Source organism: Cariama cristata, unplaced genomic scaffold, assembly GCF_000690535.1.
Source record: "Cariama cristata isolate BGI_N322 unplaced genomic scaffold, ASM69053v1 scaffold45004, whole genome shotgun sequence".
Lineage (NCBI taxonomy): Eukaryota > Metazoa > Chordata > Aves > Cariamiformes > Cariamidae > Cariama > Cariama cristata.
In genome coordinates, this window is record NW_009613167.1 from 1 (window position 1) to 22109 (window position 22109).

General features: G+C 35.6%; 1 protein-coding gene across 1 annotated transcript; it reads right to left on the reverse strand.

Moving 5' to 3' along the window:
• Nucleotides 1-6118: 6118 nt before the first annotated feature.
• On the reverse strand, nt 6119-19075 carry MOK (MOK protein kinase; the record flags this gene model as incomplete). Its single annotated transcript, XM_009698900.1, is given in 10 exon segments — nt 6119-6303; nt 7646-7819; nt 8235-8336; nt 9819-9933; nt 9936-9996; nt 10930-10978; nt 11467-11513; nt 11516-11553; nt 15278-15351; nt 18961-19075. Coding segments are annotated over 10 exon segments (960 nt in total), but the record flags the coding sequence as incomplete, so codon positions are not given.
• Between the last annotated feature and the right edge of the window lie 3034 nt (nt 19076-22109).

The following is a 22109-nucleotide window of genomic DNA, read 5'->3' on the forward strand; positions in this document are numbered from 1 at the left end:
TATGTATAGTGTAAAATAAAGTATGTTTCTTAAATTCAAGTAAGTTCAGTGGTTAAACTAGTACTTCACCATTGTTTATTTTGCACTGATTTTTTTAACCAGAGATGGCTAGAAGACAGCCTGGAATGCACTCATGGAAAATGAAAGTCATTACTTTCTGGCTTCAAAATGTTATTCAGGAAGATGGATGCTGCAATCATAGATTTTTAAAACAAAATTGTTTTGCACTTAAATAGTTTAATGCTAATAGAGAATTACTTTAAAATTGGTGTCCAGACACCAGAAAAACTATGTTGTGGAGAAAAGATCCTTTGTATCTATTAAACATTTATTTTAATATTGTTGTTTCCAACTGCAATTGGCTCTGTATTATATGTATAAATAATGTAATTCAGTGATGGGGGAGGGGAGTAACGGATCATTACACTAGAAATTCTCATTCATTTAAGAAAGTGATATTTCTAATTCAGAAAATACATATTAAACTATCTTGAATATGCATTTTTGTTTACTTTCTGTTCAAATTCTATCACTTTTGATGTAATCAATCATTTGTTGAATTAAATGTTTGGTACAGAAATACCATCTAAACTTTGTAGAACAAATTCCTTTCAAAAATACATAATCTAGAACATTGCTTCATAGTTAATATAGTTGAATTTCAGTTAGGACAGTGAAATAACATTGTTCTGTTCTCATTCTTAATGGTTTCTCTCTAAATACATCATACTGCAGAAATCTTGCAGACAGACAACTTTGTGGGGTAAGGATTTTGTAATCACATAGTCCTGTATATTTGTCTTGGGAGTTGTGAGGTGAAAGATCCAGCAGTAGTATATGTACACGCTTTCTGACTTGGCAATCTGAAATTAGGTCAACATATTGGAGTAGATGTGTTTCCGAGACAACTTGTCTTGCATCAGGCATCTCATTTATAATTCAACACTCTTAAACTGATTAAGTGTTATAGAGACATAGCCATGGATTTGTATAGATTAATGCTGCTTGTCTGAACATGCTTATTTTTAATCAGTCAGCAACAGAACACTTAAATTGTTTTCAGTAGCTCTTGCAAAGATTGAAAAAAAAAAAAACAAGCAAGAGATGTTGCTCTGTGTCAAGGCCCAGAATGACACAGGGTAGAAGTATCTGCCATACCTTTCCCTTTATCCTATGTAGCAATATTCACACTTAGGCTTTTGCTGAGTCTTGCAGCTGGGCAGCAGGCAGGGGGAGTGGAACGGAGGCCGCTAGCCTGGGAAAGTGGGTCTTGGCCGAGTACGCACACGCTGTATTTGAGGGCACACATTAGTGCCCTTCCTGCTCTGCAGCAACAAAGCTAGGTAGAATTATTTAAATTGCAAGGACACTTGAGATGCTTTCAGGCATGAGGAGTTAAGTTTTTTTCAGGAAATAAATGAAAATTTGGGGAGAAACAACTGCAGTAGCTACTTGTACCTAAGTCCTGTTCTTGCAATGCAATTAGCATGTAGAAAACTGCCAGATACATTTATAAGCTGGCAATTAGGTCATCTACTTTATTAAAGATGGAACTGTAATTTATAATTCCTATCTACTTGTGTTCCTCTAAAATATGAAGAATGGGGAAAATACTGAAACTGAGCAGGATTATTATTCAGAAGTTTGGTTTTATTAACATAGTGGGTTTAACTGTTAAAATACAGATAAACCTCATCACTGAAAACTAGTGTAGTTATCTCCCGGTAGACTTCTTTTATAGAAGTGCTTCGTACGGTCTGAGTCAAAATGCAACAGTTGAGGAAAATATATAATAACATTAAAAGACTTTTTTCCTTCAGCTGGAAAAATACAAAAACCAGTACGGGAAGAACCACAGTAGCCACCATTAGGGTAATAATAGCAGCTACTTGCATATGCATTTGCAGAGTACGTCCCTGCTACAAACCATAGTTCAACAGCATAGAAGGCATCTATGTGGTTTTTCTTTTTTCAGCCTCTTCTTTACTATTAGGCAATCATCTAAAAGCTTGAACTGCCCATCCCACCCTTTATTCCATATGGAAAAAAAGTATTTTAGGAAGAAAAGGGATACTAATAACTTACCTGGAAAGAACTTAGACTTCTGCTATAGATACAGCTCTTAATAAATAACTTTTTCTACTATGTTAAAAAGGAAAAAAATTAAAGTGAGTGGAACACAGATCATCTCGATATGGAATTTTTAGCTGCAAGAATGAGGGTAGAAACAATACTTGCCATATGTAGTTTAAATTTGAGTATATTTATTTTAACTATAAAGCAGGTTGGAAAACTCAAGTTGCCTAGTAATCCAACAGCCAGAGAAGTGTAAGTTGTGTCCAGAAGTATAACAGCAAAGCACTTGTTATGAAATAAATACCTGTGAAGCACCATATGTGCCAAACTGTGAGATCCACCTGAAAGTGTAAAATAAATGAAGAAAAATTCCAAGTGGTCCTTCACTTCAAATTTCCGGTTTTCATAGCAAAAACAATCTGCTGAATGTGAAATTGCCTTTTTTCATAACAACAGCCTGACAGCCCCAGATACAGAATACGTGAGAGAGAATTGCTGGTCACATACAAGATATTACTCTGATAGCTTTCTCTCTCTCCAAGTTAAAACTTACCAAAAATTCTGACTTCATCATTTTCAAAAAAACAACCACTTTCCTGGTGTATGAATAATTACCTACCTGCTATATTAATTATAGAAGCAAACAGTTGCAGAAACACTTTTGAAAAAAGGAAAGTATCTTATGCATTCACAATCTGAGGGAGGGTTTTGGGGTTTTTTTTAGTTGAAATGTTGAAACTTCAGCATCTGTGGTCTGAGGTTTCCAGAAAAAGATTATGGGAAGCTACCAATACAATTAACATATCTCTATCATCAGGAACGGCCTCTTGATAATATGAGCCTTAGCCTGCCATATAGTGCTAGGTAAGAGAGCTCTGAGTCTGAATGATCAAAGGTGGGTAGTAGGATTTGTCCTTTTTTTTTTTTTTTTTTAATTTGTAGAGAAATTAATAACTGCAGAGAGCAAGATCCCTCAGGTGCAATAAGTTACCTATTTTTAGACTCTCATTTTTACTGCTGCACAGCATGTTCAATTCCAAATACATTAGCACCAAGCAACTCGCCATCTTCCTCTCTGGAAAAAACACTGGATAAGGTCTAGGCACCTTTGCTCGGAGTTCCAAAGGTAAGAAGTTGGAGGTTACTGTTACACTGTGTTGCCTGTAGGCCTGCAGTCCTTAATTTCATTTCCTAGGCTTAGCATCACACTTACACTTTTCTTTTACATATATATATATATAAACCTATGTTACATTTTTATATATATATAAACTTATGCTACATTTTTATATATTATATATATATAAAAACTTATGCTAGGTATTCAAATGAATGTTGGATTGCCTTATTGTTGAAGTTCTCTCTCTGTTCTGTCAGTATGAGCTGCTAACATGAAGTGGGGAGATGATTAACTGTAACAGTGCAGTAAAAGTCAGCCGGTCTTTCTATTTTTATGTACCCACCCCGCACTGTGAGATACCATGGCCAGGAGCATATTTTCTGCTTAGAAGTGAGGAAAGACAGCATCCGTCCAGTTTGAGTTTCAATAAAATGAGAAAGAGCAGTTAGCTATACCCTTATGTTCTGCTGTTTAATTCGCCCTTTATTACGATGTTCTCACTCTACTGGCATCGAACACTTCCTCCACCAGAACTCTGCTTAGATATTTGTTCAGTCCTAGTAAGAGAAATCTGCTATTCCTCTGGCATACCTAGGATGAGTAGCAGCAATACAGGTTTCCCTGCAGAGTCTTGTTCATGTGCTAAAGCCTTATTATAGGAATTTTTGCCAGGGCTGGCATGTTTTTCCATTCTTGCTATTGAGATTCTGAAAGTTTGCTTTGAAGAAATGGAATGAAATGAGCAAAGGTACAGTATGCCATGATGAAGGTGCAAGATATTCAACTTGGACAGTCAAATTTGAATCAATACCAAAAAAAGACTCCCACTGTATGCACCACAAATGTTTGGCTTGCTAATATTTTCACATTAAAAAAAAAAAAATTGCTAGTAAATGTCATGTTGATCCTCAGGACAGCATGTGAAAATAATATCTTCTTCAAAACATGAAGATAAACATAAGATAGACAAGTGCTTTTAAGCAGTAGATCGCAAAAGGATTCATAAAGAACGTGAGTCTCGTAAGCTTCCCCACATTGAAAAGCTACAATGTGGAATTTGGGCACGCTCAAAGTTATCCAGAAGCTGAATGGTAGAACAAGGAATAGGATCTAATGCACTCACAACAGAATCCTACAAGTGTTGAGATGCCGATTCTTAAAAAAAACCCCCACAACCAACCAAAAAAACACAACAAAAAAGCCACCTACTGGAAAACCTCTAATTGAGTGAGAAGAATCGTTATTTTTCACAAATGCATAGTCTCATAGAGTCTCAGAAGGAGACCTGAGAGCATAATGGGCATAACTTATTCTAGATTATTAGTATTTTTATAAAATCTTTATGTTAATGTGTATTTTACTGCATTGTTTGAGCTGCATCTTAACTGATTAGAATAAACAATTTGTCTGGATTTAGAGCATCAATCTCAAACTGATGCTTAAGGGTTTAACATGATCTGCTGCCCAGTGCATTTTTTTTATAGTGCCTCATGCACAGCAGTGACTTCTGATACTACATGCCCCTTGCCTGCCTTCTTGTTGCTTGATTTTCACTTTTTTGTTGCACAGAAAATTTTGAACAGCAGCAGCAGTCCCAGAGGTGTTTGGTTACTGGGAAAAAAGCTGATCATTTCCCAATTATGAGCAGAGTAACTTTTAAAACTATTAAAAAAACAACAACAGTTATTTGCAAAACTTGTCTTGCATGCATACTTGGTAGGCAGAAGATTTTTAAACCCTCAGCTAAGTATTACGTGCACAAACTCATTTGTTTTTTAGATAGCACAACTCTTTCGTAGCACACCACTGAATTTAAGTATTGCAAATTAATTATTGCAAGTTTTTAGGACACCTTGGGAGTTTTAAAATCAATGGTACCAAATTGTAATAACTACTCTTTCCAAGCAAGATAAAAATGCTGCCTTTTAACTTTTAACCTTTTATAGCACTAGGAAACAGTAACATTATATTAAATTGTTACTGATGATCTGTGTGCAAAATTTCTGAAACGTGATAAGACAATGCCTTTACTGCTCTTCTAAGCAACTAGCTGCAGTATCAGTCACTGTTAAAATTCTTTATAAATATTAAGATCAACGGCTTGAAGACAACTGTGACTAAATTTTATTTGCTTTTGAATCAGATAAAAAGTTGCTTTACCTTTTAGCTAAATTATAGTTACATAAAAATATTCAGCAGTGACAGAAACTGCATTAAAATCAAGTATCTCATATGATTGCATAATCTGCACATTCTCAATAAAACTTTAGGTTGAAGTTACTGAATACAGGAGGCGAATACTTTCCAGAGTTGACTGAAAAATAAAAAATTTTTACATCTAAAAAATACACAAAAGTTAGCTGTCATTTATAATACAATATGAAAACATGTGTTTTGTAGATAACATTCCATTCCTAATACTGAAGCTTAAAGAATCCTTTCATGTTATTTTTAACCAACCTCCTCCTCCATCAGGTTCTAAAAGGAAAAAAGTACTTAGAAGGTTCAGTAAAGTGCTCTCTAAGCTCTGCCAAAACAATGCTTTAATTAAATATTGATACCCTTCAGGAACAGAATACCAAAATGGTAGGTAAGCAGCCCTCCTAACCTTGTGGGGTTTTCCTACAAATTGCCAGAGAAACACAAAATAAGGCGCTGCTGTTCTTGTTAGATCTCCGAACAATGGAAGCACGATTGGCTTGCTCTCACTGCATAGTCATGCTTTTCCTCACACTCCAAATACTTTACAAGGCGGTCAGTAACCTCCTCCTCTTCATTCTATAGCAGGTCATGGAAATGTTTCGGGAAGATTTAAGTGCTTTCGGTTTCTCAGAGTGTTGAGGAAACAACAGAGGTTTGAAATACACTCTGTAAAACACATTTTTGCTGTTACCCTTTAATGAGCAAGTTACAAGTCTGTACCTCGGTATTTGACCCAGTAAATGTAACAGACTAACATAGGGATTTCACCACTTCCCTTAGGTGCCTGGAAAAATGAATGCAATGTAGGAATAGGACAGGGAGTCAATCTGGGTACTCCGGAAAAATTTAACTTTGGTAATTCTCCACAATGAGGTCCACGTAGTTTTGTTTTTTCCTGGACTTTCCTAGGAGAATGGTTTTAAAATAAATAAGATTCAATTTATTTCTGAGAAAATCTGAAAGAATAAAATTAAAAGAGAAAATCCAAATAATCACAAAAAAATAACTCAGCCAAATACTAATTCAGTTAATTCTTTTTTAAAAAAATTACTGCCTCATTGATATTTCTTGCAATTTTTCCTGAAGAAACTTCTTACAAAGCCTAGATTGATGAACCCTAGAATGAAACAGGTGGAAAAAGTGGCTGCTCCTATGGAAGGAGAGTTCATGCTTTCAATGCTAAATGCACAGCAGAAAATAATTTATAATTTTTTTTTGCTAGTGTAATTTGTTTTTTTGAGAAAAGCCTGTATTTGAGAGTTTTTCATGTAGTACTGACTTCTCTCTCACCTTGCCGATATAGCAAACACTGAAGAGTGAATATGTTGAGTATTTTTCACATAGCTTGAATATAAACAAAGTTTTAGTTTGCCAGAATTTTTAATCAGATTTTATTTTTTTTATTTCCAGTGTCAAATACAAGTTTAGGCTTTTCCCAGATATCATCTAAATACAGTGTAATTAAGTTTAAAAAAAATAAATTATTTGCTCAAAATGTAGACTGAAAGCCTGAAAAGGCAAAAGCACACTTTTTCTCTCTGCTACAACTTCATCTGTAAAACTCGTTAACTCAAAGGCAGAGAGCAAAAAGAGGATGATGATATTTAAAAAAACCCATGGAACTGACCCTTTAAGTAATAGCAACTATGGCAAGACTCTATGGAAGGGATTATGTGGTATCACAGCTTCTAAATTCTAACTCGTGTGTTTCAGGGCTTCAGGGCAGGAGGGGGGGGGCACTGCATCAGACCACATAAAGATCCGTGTTTGCAGAGACTGAATAAAACCAAGTAATCAGCTTAAGTAAAACATTTGTTTCTAGCTAACAAGCTCGGTGCCACAAATTACTTTCTCTAAATAGGCTGACAATTCTTCCACTTAAATATTACCTGTCTTTGACTTTCCTTTGAAATTTGCCACAAATGTGGAGGTACTTGCCCTGATATATTTTCTAGTAATCTTAATTTTTTGTGCATGGCCAAAGCTTGTGTATCAGCTGCCCTAAAAAGTTTGGGGAAAAAGAAAAAAAAAAAAAAAAAAAGAAAAAAACATCAGTTGTGCTTTATGTGAAGTTTGGCATCAACACAAAGAATTATGTTGACCGAATGATGTTCATTGTATTGCAAGCTAAGCACTAGCACTGTAAGCAAACTTCATTTCAGCCCACTTTAAATAATAAGCACACAGCGCTCCTCCCCCACTTTTTAATTTTAGTCTTCAAGATTGAAGTGATTTGAAGTCACTTGCCAGAGTTCTTGAAAATATGGGTGCTGTAATGCTTGATGGGCAGCAATTCTCTCATCAGGATCGTATTTTATCATTGCATATGGGAGAGAAAAGCCTCTGAGAGACAAACTGTGCACAAGAAGAGGTATTCCTTTTCCTTTTTTAAAAGGGAACTAAAAAGTTGCAATTCTTGACCTGTGTTAAGCAAGTTGAGAACAAAGTTATTCATGCATATTCAGAGAGAATTATGATTTACTGAAAAAAATTATTCTCATCTGATTTAGGTAATCATTTATTAGGGACAAGTAATACTTGAGGAAAAAAATGCCTTCTTTCCTAACAAGTTATGTCATTGGCCTTAAAGATACTATGGTAATAAAAGACCAAATAAAATTGATACAGGCTCAGATTTCCTCTGCTCTGCCTACAAGGATCATGAATGCATGGCTATCTCTGGGCAGGGATAGAAGATACCGTTCTTTGGTCAGCAGCTGTCACAACAGAATTAGATTTTTGTGGTGGTTCCCTGAGCATAAATTGCACACAGTTGTACAGTTATATTATGGATATTTAAACAGTGAGATTAATAACTATGGGAGTGCATACTTACTGCTTGAACTTGGTAAGCTTTTTGTTAGCAGCAGTGCCTATAACATGATGGATTTTTGAAATTTGGTCCAGCTTGTTAGATCCAGGAAAGAGAGGCTGAAAACTGCAAGGTAAGAGGCAATATTAGCACTAGAGAAGACACAATTAAACTAGTTTAAGTGACATAGCTGCCACTTCAGTTAAAAAATTTCCGTTTACAACGAAGACACATTTTAGAATTACTCGTTTGTGGACAGTTTAATACCAACCAACAACTGAAGGGTAACATGTGAGTAGCAGATCAATACAACTACATGTTTGGATGGAAAGAGTAGTTTGGGTTATTAAACAGAAACCTGTAGTTGCCCTCTCCTCACAGGTTTGGGGTAGAATATGTAAAAAGAACATCCCTCCTGGTGAAAGGCAATGGATATAGGATTGTGTTTTCTTCTAGTGGAGTGGCAGATCCCAGAAGACAATGTGTTTTCCTCATTTTAAGACAGCAGAGTCAAGCAGTCCCTCTTGCTGTATATGAACACAGAAATATGTAAGAAACATTCTTTGCAAGCAGCAATACTGGAAAGATGGTAATTTGAACTGCATTCCTGAGCTTGATCGTCAGTTAATATAAAACTTGCATAGAGTCCTTGAAAACACTCTTATCACAATAAGTCTGACCGAAGTAGAACTGTTTCTACAAGTTAGCAGGCAAAGCATACGGGTTGTCATTTAATGTGATGGTGATGGCAGCAGCTGCACTTGCCATGTGGAGGAGGAAGAAAGAAGCAAAGCAAATGTTATCACTCCTGGTTGCATATCAGAGACAGCGGTGTGGGAGGAGAATAAAGAAGAACTGCTGCTGTTGCTAGGGCACAAAGATATTGAAGAAATACTCATGGTGGTTATTTTCCCTTTTTTCTTGAAGATCAGTGACAAATTTTTTGAGTTACAGTCTCATCATCATCGAAAAGCACTTTAAGGACTTTAATCCGGGTTTTCCTGGACTCTTCCTTCACCAGAATCTGACTTCAAAATATTCCAGGATGTAAGGTCTGGGCACAAGGGTCTTAAACACACTATGTTATAAATCAAAGTAGTAAATCAGGGGGAGTGTCTTCTCTAATCTCCTCTGGTTTTGCAGAACAGTAAGTCAAAAAAAGGGGAAAATTTTACCATTAAGTGTATTAACGAGGTTGAGGATAGTCAGTGATGCTCATGAAAGGAAATGAGCCATACTCTATTCAGAGATAAAGCACAGAAAAGACATTTATACCAAACTCAAATATGAAGCTGGGGTGGGGGGGATAACAAACAACAAAACAACCAACTGTTCAAAAATGTCATTTTCCTTGTAAATAATTTTTTGTTGGTACTATGTTCTCTTGAACATCCCGCTGCTTTATTACTAACCTGGCATTGGGTGAAGAAAGTGCCAGACATGACCGGATTACAGCCTCATGAACCCTGCAGACTAATCACAGAAGAAGCTTCCACAGAACCGTGGAAACAAAGATCGTATTACCCATACCATGTTCTCCTTATTTAACTTATTTACCTTTGATTTTCTTGATTAATAATAAGCAAAACCCTCTACTGAACACTGTACCTTGCGATTTCATAGAAAACACAGCCAGCACTCCACATGCCAATTTTGTAACTATAGCAGCCATTTGTAAGTAAGCATTCAGGTGCTCGGTACCATCGTGTGGAGATATATTCCTATGTGGCTGCTTGGAATAGATACTCCTACAAGATCCAAAATCTCCTAACTTCAGGGTATTCTGCTGCAAAAATAAAGAACGTATTTTGACAAATTAGAAACACTGAAATATTCAAGCAAAGATTTTCCTTAAATGTGTGAAGTAGTTATCATAAAAGAAATCACAGATTACTTTAAGAATAAACTTTCAGAAATCCCAGGGGTAGTATTATAGCAGTAAAACTGCATTTAAATAGAAAGTAGCTCCAAGCTTGAAGATACCTGTGTCCCATAATATATGCAAATACCATTCTGTACATCATTAAAAGAAAGACCTAAGAGTTACTTGAAAAGCATATGGACTATTACTGAAGGGAAGACTGCTAAATAGGACATGGGGATTAAGTTATTTCCTTAGAGTTCTTGTGTTTAGCAGGGATATAATAGGTGGCTTTGGCTTCTCTTTGCAACAGCTTTGCCTGTACACTTCTAAGACTTAAAAGAAAAATTTACCTCCAGAAAATAAAATTTCATAAACTGCATTTTGAAATCCTTGCTTTTCAGACATTAGCAAAATAACATTCTGAAACTGTCAGGAGACTAGATTTCAATGAAGAAATCTGAAAGGTAGTACTTTCTGCTGTCTTTTGTATGAATAACTTCCGCTAAACGTAGGAATTGAACGTAGAAAGAAAGAACTGCAGAACTGAACTCTATCGCTTGTTTCTAGGTTAACACTGAAAGGAAAATACACATTAATAGAGGATAAAGAACAGGTTTTTAGATTGGAGGGAACACATGCAGGCTGTAAAGCATCTGATTTATTGCAGGTTTTAGCCAATAACAAACTTCCTTGTTCATTCCTCTAGATCAGGAATACAGTATTACAGGTAACTGTCTATATATTTTTTAAAAACCGTACTTTTATTCATGAGGAAACATTACCTTCTCAGAGTAAAGAGAAAAAATACTGATATACTTCACTTTTAGTTAAATATTCTCACATAAAATGAATTACCTTCATTAATATGTTTTCTGGTTTCACATCTCTGTGAAATATCCCATTTCTGTACCAATATAAATACACCAGAGAGAAGAGTTCAGTAGAAAGATAAACATCAGTGCTTTCAGTTACTTGTAAAAAAATACTTAAACAAATCAACACTTTCTTCAAACTTATGAACAGCATAGTGAAAAAAAAAAAAAAATTCGGATTTTTGCCACCATGGTGAGGCTACAGGTACAGGAATGGGGAGTGGAGGCCAGGCTTTCTGCTTATGCTCTCGCCAGGGTTACGGCAGGATGGCGAGGGCCACCCTCTCCCAGGAGGGCTGCCTGCAGCAGGAACGAGAGCCCCTTTGGGGTGCTGGCAGCAGGACGGGCTGCCTGCCCTCCGGGGCTCTGCTACAGGCAAAGAGGCATCTGGGCAATGGGCTTTTCTCTCCCTACAGTAGTCTGCTGCCCCAGACAATTGTTATGTCTCTGCTTAGAGATGATCCTGAAAGAAAGGTATGACACATTTACTGTAAAGCTGTTGCTGAACCAGGTCTCTTACAGATGTATGTAATCAAGAGATTTGCATAACTTGTACCTGTAGTTCTTAGGTTTGGGGTTTTTTTTTCAGATAATGGCTTTCTCCTTCCTAGAATTAAATTTCAAGTTGTACAAGTCCTTTTTAGCACACAACAGAAAACAAAAAAATTACTCTTCAGCTTCCAATACTGCATTGCTATTACCTTTTTCGATTATATTATTTCTGTCATTTATAGGTAGTTTTGTAATCCATTTTCCATTCAACTTCAGACATAATTTAGATTTCAGTATGTACCAGAATAGCTCAGCTAACAAATGTCAATTCAATATTCTGTAATCTGCCTTCACTTTTACTGCATGTTTTCCTTGCGGTATGTTTCCCCAAGTTCTACCAGAACTGCAGTATTTCACTTCTAAACCTCTAATTTCCTCTCTAAACAAATAACTGTCCTTAAGGTTCGAGATTCATATCAATCACCTCAAATTACTGCAATGCTTAAATGACTGTGAGTCACATTTGACTTGCAAATTAAAGGTTAACCTAAGCAGTTCAGCCTTCTATTGCCGTTGCGCAATAATGACAGTTATAAAAGTTATCTATTTTTCAGAGCCATTCAGTAACTACTCAGCTTTTTTCTTTTATAGGCTCCAAAGGCCTTTTAATCTTGCTGTAATGCCTTTATGTAACACTGCAATGTCATCAACGGAGGCAGAAATGATCACATTTTTGAAAAACAAAGCAGGTACTGATCTGCCTGATGACAGTAGTATGAGTAATTGGCTGGGGAGGAGGAGGGAGATTATCAGGACACTAACTCATTGAGGTTGCAAGTCCTAGCAGCCAGCGGGACTTGTGTTCCTAACTGATTACAGTACTCCTCCAGTCAGCCACATCATCCACTGAGTAGGATTAGATAACAAAGCACTTGAAATGGAGTACCATTTGCATCGGGAATTGTAGTGTTATTACCCTAGAAGAGATAAACAGTGTTTTCAACATCAGGATTTTTGTCATTTATAGTAGAAAAGATTTTGTAAAATGCAGCTATTCAAACCAATTTAGATTATTATAAGTATTCCAGAAATCAGGCCTTCATAAAAAGAAGTCATGCTCAATTGTTTTTTCATTACAGGTCACTAGTAAAATCTGGAGCAGATGCTCTTCCACTTCCAGATTTATCATTACAGAAACCTTATTTGGAAGTAATGATGAAGCGAATCCTAAGGCAGTGGCGCTTGAGGCTACAATCGTTTTCTCTTGGAGCATCTTCCTCACCTCTCTCTGAGCCATATTTTTTTCATCGCTTTAAATAACCAAACTGTTCTTGATTAAACAAAAGGGAAGACTGTTTTTCAGTTATTAAATGGCTTGTGATACCACTATAAATTAATAGCAAGAGAATTACGACTTTGTGTAAAGACAAATAGCCTTGTCTTGATTGAAATAATACGAATCTGTCAGGTTTTTAAAGAAAAAACCAAAAGGTTCAACTTTCCACATTAGTAGCATTGCAGTAAACCTTTCTCCTAATTACAGAAGTGTCTCCATACACCTTGTTAAATTAGAAATTAATTTTCAGTCAACCCCTGCTTCAAGTTTTTCTTCATTGCAAAATTTCATACAAACCATGCTTGCCTCTAAATTTTTCTAACTTCAAGCTTTTAAAAATTGTTCTGCACTTGTATTAAACTTAATTTTGCAAGATACAGAGTAGTCAGGAAATGACAAGCATTCACATTACTATACACTAGAAATTTACAAAAGACTACAAATCATCTGAAATGTAACTACTTTTGTACACTCTGAAAACTGGTTTGTGACAGAGCATTGCTAATGAACAATTTAATTGTTCTACAAATTAGTAATGCACTCCAAATCACAACGCTGAAAATTAAAAAAGAGCTCCTTCTACTTGCCATTGTTATCTAGATATCCTCAGTCAATAAGTGTTCTGGCTCAGAACTAAGATTAATTTTCCAATTTAATTACGTACTTGGAATCTTTGCCATATTTATTGTTTGAAATGACTGTCACATGTTACATTTCTTTACACAAGTAGAGTCGTTTGGGGGAAAAAACAAATAAAAACCTACTTCTGCTCAATAAGAAATCGTGGTCTTGACACATCTGCTTTGAAACTCCAAAATTAATTTCTGCAAAATGCAAAAACACTTGACACAAATGAAATACTTTAATACTGAAAAAATCAAAATTTTTTTCTTTATTATAATCTCCATAGGAATCTGCTGTTCATTTTCCCAATTTATTCTATGATTTGACAAGCTCCACCTCATGTGCCACCACTTTATACAAGGTGAAAAAAAAGACATTGTATCATGAGAAACACAATCCAGACATAAAATCCAGACCATAAAGAAGAACCAGAAAATTATAGAAGTTCAGGTAGACCCAGATTAATGTTCAGATAACCCCTAACTGCAGCATTTCAGATTACAATTGAAAACAGATTTCATTTTGAACTGATTCACCATGCCATAAAAAGGCTTTTAACACTAAGTAGTAGGAAAACAATCTTCTTATGGAAAACTTGAATTTGATAAAAAATGTATTTTAAAATAAAAAAAATAGCAGAACATACTGAAACTATTAGATTAATTTCCATCTATATACAATGCTTAATATAGCATGCTTTTTCACATGAAAAGAATGAGAGAAACACTGAGAAATGTAACCAAATGAAAGCAAATACCCTGTGGTAAAAAAAAAAAGGCAGCTAAAGAACAAACCTAAATATTCTGATTTTTCATAACTGAAGTACAGGATCTTTCCCGGAAGGAGAAGATGCAGGATTGTTTTTAATGCACTGGCCTAACTTACTATCAATGAGGACTCCTTCCCATATGCTATTATTCTGACTTTACAACTTAACAAATTTATCCTGGAAAAATAAAATGTCTTATTCAAACTAGTGAATACTAATGTCTGCTTCAGTGATCAGCAAACAACTGTATTTTAATTGCAAATTTTTATCTAGGTCAGGAACAGGCTTACTCTTTTGTTAGAGATCTGAATACTCAGTGTCACTAATGTAATGTTTGGGAGCAAGTCTTTCGTCTGTTCTATTACACTGAATGACAGTTGCATGCTCAGTTATTTAAATGAACCTCCCAACTGTTAAGACATTACAAATTTTTAATTATTCAGGAAAAAATCCTCTTTTAACATTGAATTGTAAGTAAAAGCCCCTTCATTTGCTGTATCCAACTCCTTTGGTGTCTATATGAGATCTGGTTTTAAATCAGCTTTTGTTCTAAACTTTTTTGTGGGAATTCTTCCTTAAGCTTTATGGTCTCCAACCTGCTTCGACAAATAGCTCCAGAATTTTTAAATATAGGAGGTTTCAGGGAACAATGTTATTTTATAGAGAAAACTTTGTAAAAGGCATTTTTACAAGATATAAAAACTGCAAATCATTATTCATTGATTCAGTAGTTTTTGAAACAAATGGGAATAATTTTCTTGTTCTATCACTACAGCCCTAACCTAACAAAGAACCTGTTTAAGTTGTATTTTTTGTTATATAAAGCAATTATTTTGTGTTTTGCAGTCAAGGTTGTTTCCCTGTTTTCATGTAAAGTTTGACTGTAGAAATAGATGGCCATGGACGTGACTCGTTAGAAACCTTCTGCATGTATCTATGCCTTAAATAAGTGGGTGTATCGCACTGGAAAGAGAGTAAAGCAGTACAGTACAAAATTTCCCAATGAGTTTTATAATATGTAACTGTGAACAGCCAAGTGAAAAATAATTAATTCCACTTTGTGATCTACACAAGGAGGGTTTGTGTGTTTCTTGAGCATATGCTACATACCTTTTATCAGCTTATAAATATTCATGTCCATAAGTTCACATATCAGTGCAAGGGAGCCAGCTTTTTTTTAATCACTGAAGAAACAAATAAGGAGACTTTAAGCTAGAACTAAAATTTACGTGTTGATTTGTACACAGCATAGAAAAAAGTACTCAGTTTAGCCAGTATTAAAATGGACATTTTAATTTTTAATTGATATTTTCTCATAGAAGTTTTCAACTTAGGGTCTGAGGTATCATCATTTTAGTTTATACTATCCAAAATGTCCCTTGCAAAAGTTAACTGATTTACTCCATGAAGTTATTTGAACACGTATTTTCTGGGCATATCACACTGTTCAGTATCAGGAAATTTCCAGTAAATTAACTGATACAGTCTTACAATAAAAGATTGGAAAGCCATTATGCCATATATGAAAATGCTTTCTAGTTAGGTCACCAGTAGGGTTCTATTGCATGGAAACTAGTATCTGACGGGAATCTGTGTTTTGCTGACAACAGCAATTTTAAGTATTATCACAGTATGATAATACATCTGACATTTTATTTTCCATTTCACTGCCCTGCAGAGGCAGATGTCTTTAGGTCTTCAGTTTTTCTTATAACATAATTGCATTAAAGTACATCCCTTTGCAATGTTCCGTTAACCCAGACAGCAAGAGGTTGAGGGTACAATATGCAATTCAGTTTGCAGGCAGACTATGAAAGAGCGAGGCGAGCTGGCTGGCCATCTGGATTACACTTCGTTAACAACACGGCAGCTGAAGCTGCGAACTCCAGAAAGCTAAGCTGCTGACACGATTACCGGCTTTCCATATATTTGTACAAAATGGGCCTGTCAATAACAGTATAGTACCAGAGCCTTGAGCAGAGGAATAAGACAGTCTGAAGAGCAAGAAAAAAAATATTTTAGAGCAGTTAACAAGTTTGTGTCAAGTATTTGAATAATGAAGTATATGTCTGCTGTTGCATAGTGACAAAGTGTAGTGCACAGCAATGGAGTAAATGCTGTCATAAAACCTGATCTCTTTGTGAGACAGAACATGTCCCCAGAAGACACTTAAGTGCCTAACGAGGCTAAGGAACTCAACTTCATCACTGACTGATCTCTTTCCAAATTCATAGCTCAGCTGCTGCCTAATTCAGAGATCTAAACTTCTATTATTTTTAAAGGAGTATCTGTAAAGTTGCTTACGAAATGATACTGCCAAATAGTTTGCCTCGATCCCTTGTTCAAACCGACAAGTCAGACCAAGATCCTTGAAGTACCAGAGCCTACTCCAGCAGATAAGCTCTGAGTGTGCCTAACCAAAATACTGTCTCCAGCAGACATCATGTTGTGCAGTTATAGCACGCATTGGATACGGGCCATGGGCTGACATCACCAGCAAGTATTACATATTATGATATGAAGTTTAGCTATGCTTAAAATATATCTAGTCTGCAATTTTAATACTCATGTTGAAATATTTTTTGGTCTGCTGCAAAAGAGCCAGAGAAAGTGAGCAATACATCAGATTTTCTTAACAAAAAAGGCATGAAGTCGTCAGAATTTGACAGATTTGTTTGTTTTTTCTTTCTGTTAGAATAAAAAGCTGGTTAAGTGCCTACAGGTTGCCTCTAGACCCAAAAGTTACTGGATATCATTCAAATAAAGGAATAAGGAAGAAAGAAATTAATGCACTATAATTACAAAACAGTTTAATGTAACATAAGGATATTAGGATGCAGACTCAGCCTCCTTAGCGCTTCTGTTTCTCTCAGATTAGTCACTTGTTCCATACTAAAGTTGAATTAAAAAGAAAAGTGGAAGACTGACTTGCAATCAGGGACTGGATTATAATTGTCTTTCCTCCCTGCCATGAGACTGTCAGAACCTACTCTGCTTCCGTCTGTAACCGAACTTTCAAATGCAGGACCTGATAAATTGTTTGCCTGCTTTGTTTCTTTATAGAGCAAACCACTAATCAGTAAATGGCTTTATTCCTTCTTGCAGCCTGGAGTAGCTGGACTTCCTCAACCAAGGTAAGCAGTAATGTATTGTGCTCCAGACGTCAGTTACCATGCCAAGGAGCTATCTGGGAGGAATTTTGTGTTGCATGATAGTAGGTATAATACTGTTTCTTCTGTGCTGGTGTAGCATATATTCCAACTATTGCTCAGCATGATACTGAAAGTGACAATCTAGCCTTGCCAAATTTCGCATTTAAAATTAAGTTTTGATAGTAACCTCTTACATGAAAAATAGACACTATTCAGCTATTGTTTAATTATTATCTTGCCCTCCTAGACTTTAATAAACAACAAAACTACATGCTACAGAAACTGTGAGGAGGAAGCAGGAAACAAAGAGCTTTGCACACTATTTAATGGGTCAGAACAGGACGCATACACATTTTCACAGTCAGACTTAAAGCTAAACACCAAAACAACATTTTCCAATTTGAAACTAGGAGAAACACCTTGTATGGGCAGGTTCTGTTTAAAACACTGTTATCTGTTGCTAAAAGAGTTCATTTCATAAAAAACTTTGGCACTCCATTTATCAAAGGGTTAAAGGCCTAAAAGATGTTTTAAACACACTATGTGAAAAAAATGGTCTGCTTGTTATGCCCTATTGTTATACCCTACCACTGAATTGTACACCATCCGCCCTTGATATAGTTAAGCAGTTAGTTTAAATACTCTTTTGATCATAAATTGGACAATTTTGTCAGTTGTAGGTAACATATAAATGGACCAACAGTTTTCTAACAACACAACAGAGAATCAGAAGCCACATTACTTGAAGATATTAGAATTCTCTTTTTTTTTTTTTAACTTACAGTCTTTGAAGTTCTGAGTTACACTGTGAAATCTCCCCTAAGAGCAAAATGTTCCATTTTACTTTGTATGTACAAATGTGTCATTCCCACTGATTTCACTAGGAACTTAATATATTTAACTGAGAATACAAAGTCAGTGACCCAAAAGGCATTGTTTGGCACTTATATATTTGGAGGAGAATGTTAAGTCTACGTCTACTTCCACATAGCCCTCTCCACTATTTTCCTAACTGATGAAAACCACCTATTTTGTGACCATATAATGTCTTGCTGATGGATATAATGAAATATAAATGCAAATATGAAGTTGAACTAATGCTATAGATGGACTAAGGATAAATACAGTGTTTTTAATATGCATTAAAACAGTATTTAAAGCAAGACTGAAAAAAGTATTGTCCTAGGGGGAGGACATTTCATCCTCCCATTATTATTTACAACAAAAAGAAAAACAACACAAGTATATTCAGTGCATTTGGAAAGGCAGAAATCAACTGTTTAGTCCTCATTCTTCTTGTTTCACCCTCGACCCAGTGGCCAGGCAGGATTTAGTACAGTGGATGACATCAATCAGAGTACTCAAGGAAATAACCCCAGTGCCAAATGGGAAGGCCCTGCATAACCAGCAGCAGAGTTGCCTTTCTGTACTACATGCAAACCTTTTTAATACATATGTATTAAAAAAACTTCACTTAGTCTTAATTTCACATTTCCCCACCAAATTCAAGACATGGCTTAGTAGACATGGTGGCATCAGGTATACGGTTGGACTTGATGATCTTTGAGGTCTCTTCCAACCATAATGATTCTATGAAATTTAAATACGCTTTTCTGTAGTACTATGATTAATTATGCATACCTTTCAAAATGTTGCTTCACATGTTTACATGCATTGTACTTTCCATCCCTAAGACTTGGTGTCTTCAGAATATCAGAAAATGTTCCCTCTCCTATCTTACCAACTGGTTTATATCCTGAAACCAAAAATATACTGTTTCAGTATGTTTAAAATAGAAGTTGTTATGAAGACTGCATATCAATTCATACTTGATTTGTTAAATTCTAATGGAAAACTTTTAAATAAAAGTGGTTTTTGTTAACACACAAGTTATTTGAGAGAAAATACAAAGAATAACAGTAAATTAAGTTTTGCTGCCCGTATTACAGAAATCTATATTCCTGAAACTAAAATACAGTAATTTGATCTTAGACAATAAACTACCACCTACTTGCTCAGAGACACGATGCCTCTGCAAACAGCACTTTGTATCTTTTTCTCTGCTGCAGCACATTAGTAACTCATACCTGAACTTATTCTTTGCTTCTTTCACCAAAAAAAACTCCAACTTTTATTTACATTGTACTGAAAACATAAAATTATCTTGAAAAGCAAGTATATCTTGTCATTGTTCCAACATGGGGTTTTTTGTTGTTTTGGTGGTTGGGTTTTTTTTGTTCCGGGTTGGGTGGGTTTTGTTTGCTTTTGGTATTGCCTTTTTTTTTTTTCTTCTTAAGCAAAGCAGTTGCTGATTTTAAAGCTTTAGTCCCATATTAAATTCAGACATGAGTTCTGCACTAGGCCAAAAATAATGCTCGGCTTTGATAATGAAGTGCACCAAACACAAGGATGTGAAAAATCAGCCAATTCCAGTTCTGCAGAACTTTAAGAGATGAAGCAGATAACATAATGGTTATGAAGAAAGCTTTGTTTATATTAATTTCTGAGTCTTCTAATTTCCTTCAGAATTGACATTTCTTTTCTTTCCTCCTTTATTCTGCTCCAGCTTTGTGATTAACTGCTCCTTACCAATCCCAGTGCCTGGTTCTTTTCACCCACTTTGTCCTCCTGTTTCCCTTTATTTTTAGCATCTACAGATTCTATCCTTTATAATTCTTCCAGTAATTTCATCTGAGCAAAACCCAATTCTGGTTAGCTTTATGCTGCTGTTGCTTTTGACACAGTCTTATTATTTAAGAAAGATCCAAACCCAGTCATTTTGCGGGAGGCAGAGCAGGAAAAGTCTTTTATCATATTCAACCCTTTATGGGAGTCAGAATAACTGTAGGAGTGTTAAGCTATGTCAATAACAGTGAATTCAATAAAGTGTGATTGTCTGTATTAGTTACTGTGACAACAGTCCCTGGCATGGATTTGCCCTGTGACAACCACCACTCTCCTAGGCACCTTCCCAGCCTGATGTGAGGACTCCTTCTAAGGTAATTTCTCAAGCAGTTTCTGTCCTACTGCCTTGTTTTGGAAGATAAGAGAATTTACTAGCATAGATGTGGGCCATTTCATGCCAGTTGCTCTTTGTGTCCAAGAAGATTTCCAGATATGTTTAATTTACAAGTGTAAGTACAGCCTCGTAGCAGAGAAAACCTGCCAAGAAATTTTGTGGAGGGTAGTTACTTAGGCAGGGACATTCTAAGGCTGTCTTCCAACTAGCAAATCAATTTGTGTTGTCTTTATCTCTCTTCTGCTCCCTGACTTTCACATTTACTCCTGTTAAAAAAAAAGCCTTTCCGTTCCTTGTGATACAAATGCTTTAATTAGTAAGAACCTTCCCCTTGCAAATCCCTCTTTCTCCAATACAGTAGCAGCACTTCTGTAAGAATTGTCAGTTGCTCTTCTCATTTTTATCACCTGCTCCTTAAGTTTTCTGATCATTATCCATCATACTAGATCATAAGCTAATTAGACCATCTAAATTTGAAAAATAGGAAAAAGCAGAGTAATTTGAAATCGATGGCATCATCTAATACACTCTATGCAGACAATTTACATACAGAACTATTTTAAAAGCAGAAACAGAATTTGAAAATCATTATGGGTAGAGGAAGCAATCTCTAACAGAGACTCCAAAATAGGGAAGAGACCATGAGACTGTTAATTCATGTGGCTGTTATGTGACAACTGGTCAAGTAGCGCTTTCAGCAAGGTGATCCCCAGCCTTCAGCATTCACTAAGCAACAAAACTGACCAGTAACATGCTTTGTCAACAGAAATCACACTTTGCACAGTGCTCCCTATCCCCACCTTAAGTTTTAATTTCCTGTCTAAATAGCTAAATATAAGATGGAGATCATAAATTCAGAATACTTAAATCCCACTCTTACAGAAATAAAAAATACACATCAATGTATTTTTCTGGTAGCAACTGATACTCTCCAGTCAGATGCACACTGGCTACATCGTATGTTCACATAATGTCAGAGCCAGTCCCTGTGGCAAAAAATACACAAGGCAGATAGATACAAAAAAAGGTTAGCTATTTGTTGACCTACTCTTTGACTGTAATAAATGGCAATCCCCTATTTTTCTTTTCTTAAATGCAAGTAATTGATTTTCTGGCATTAAAAAAAAAAATCAAATCATATGATCTGAAAATAAGATCTTAATATCTATGATATATCAGCCATAGGTGTTAAAGAACCAAAGTACTAAGGCAGAGAAACACAAGGAAAGCATTACTGTACAAATTTATTGAAAATATTTTAGATATATGAAGAAGTCTGATACTGCATGTTTATATAATTTGCTTCTGTTTATATTTTCTTCTAGACATGTATTTTGCTCCTACAAGAGAAGTCCAGATGACAGTGGAGGGCTCAAAATAATTTGATTTTTAAAAGAATTTTAAACTGAAGAGTTCTAATAACATAATAGGAGTTGATTCTTTACACACTTTAAAACATTCTTACAGCTCTAAAGTTTTTTTCATGTAAGCGTGTAAGGTTTGTTATTTTAATTTTTTACACTAGAGTGCTATATATACAAAACAAAACCCCCACATATAACAAACAACTGAGGCTTTAACCTGGCACTTGAGAGAGTCATCCAGTGAAAAGAATGACAGTAAAGACCTGAATAATTTAAGTTGATCGAATAAAGTACAGAATCAGGAATTAAAATTGCAATATTTGAAATGACTCTTTGATGCATAAAATCAACGTGTAAACTCTCAACAAACCAGGTCTCTGAAGATGAGAATGCTTTTCTCCTAGGGA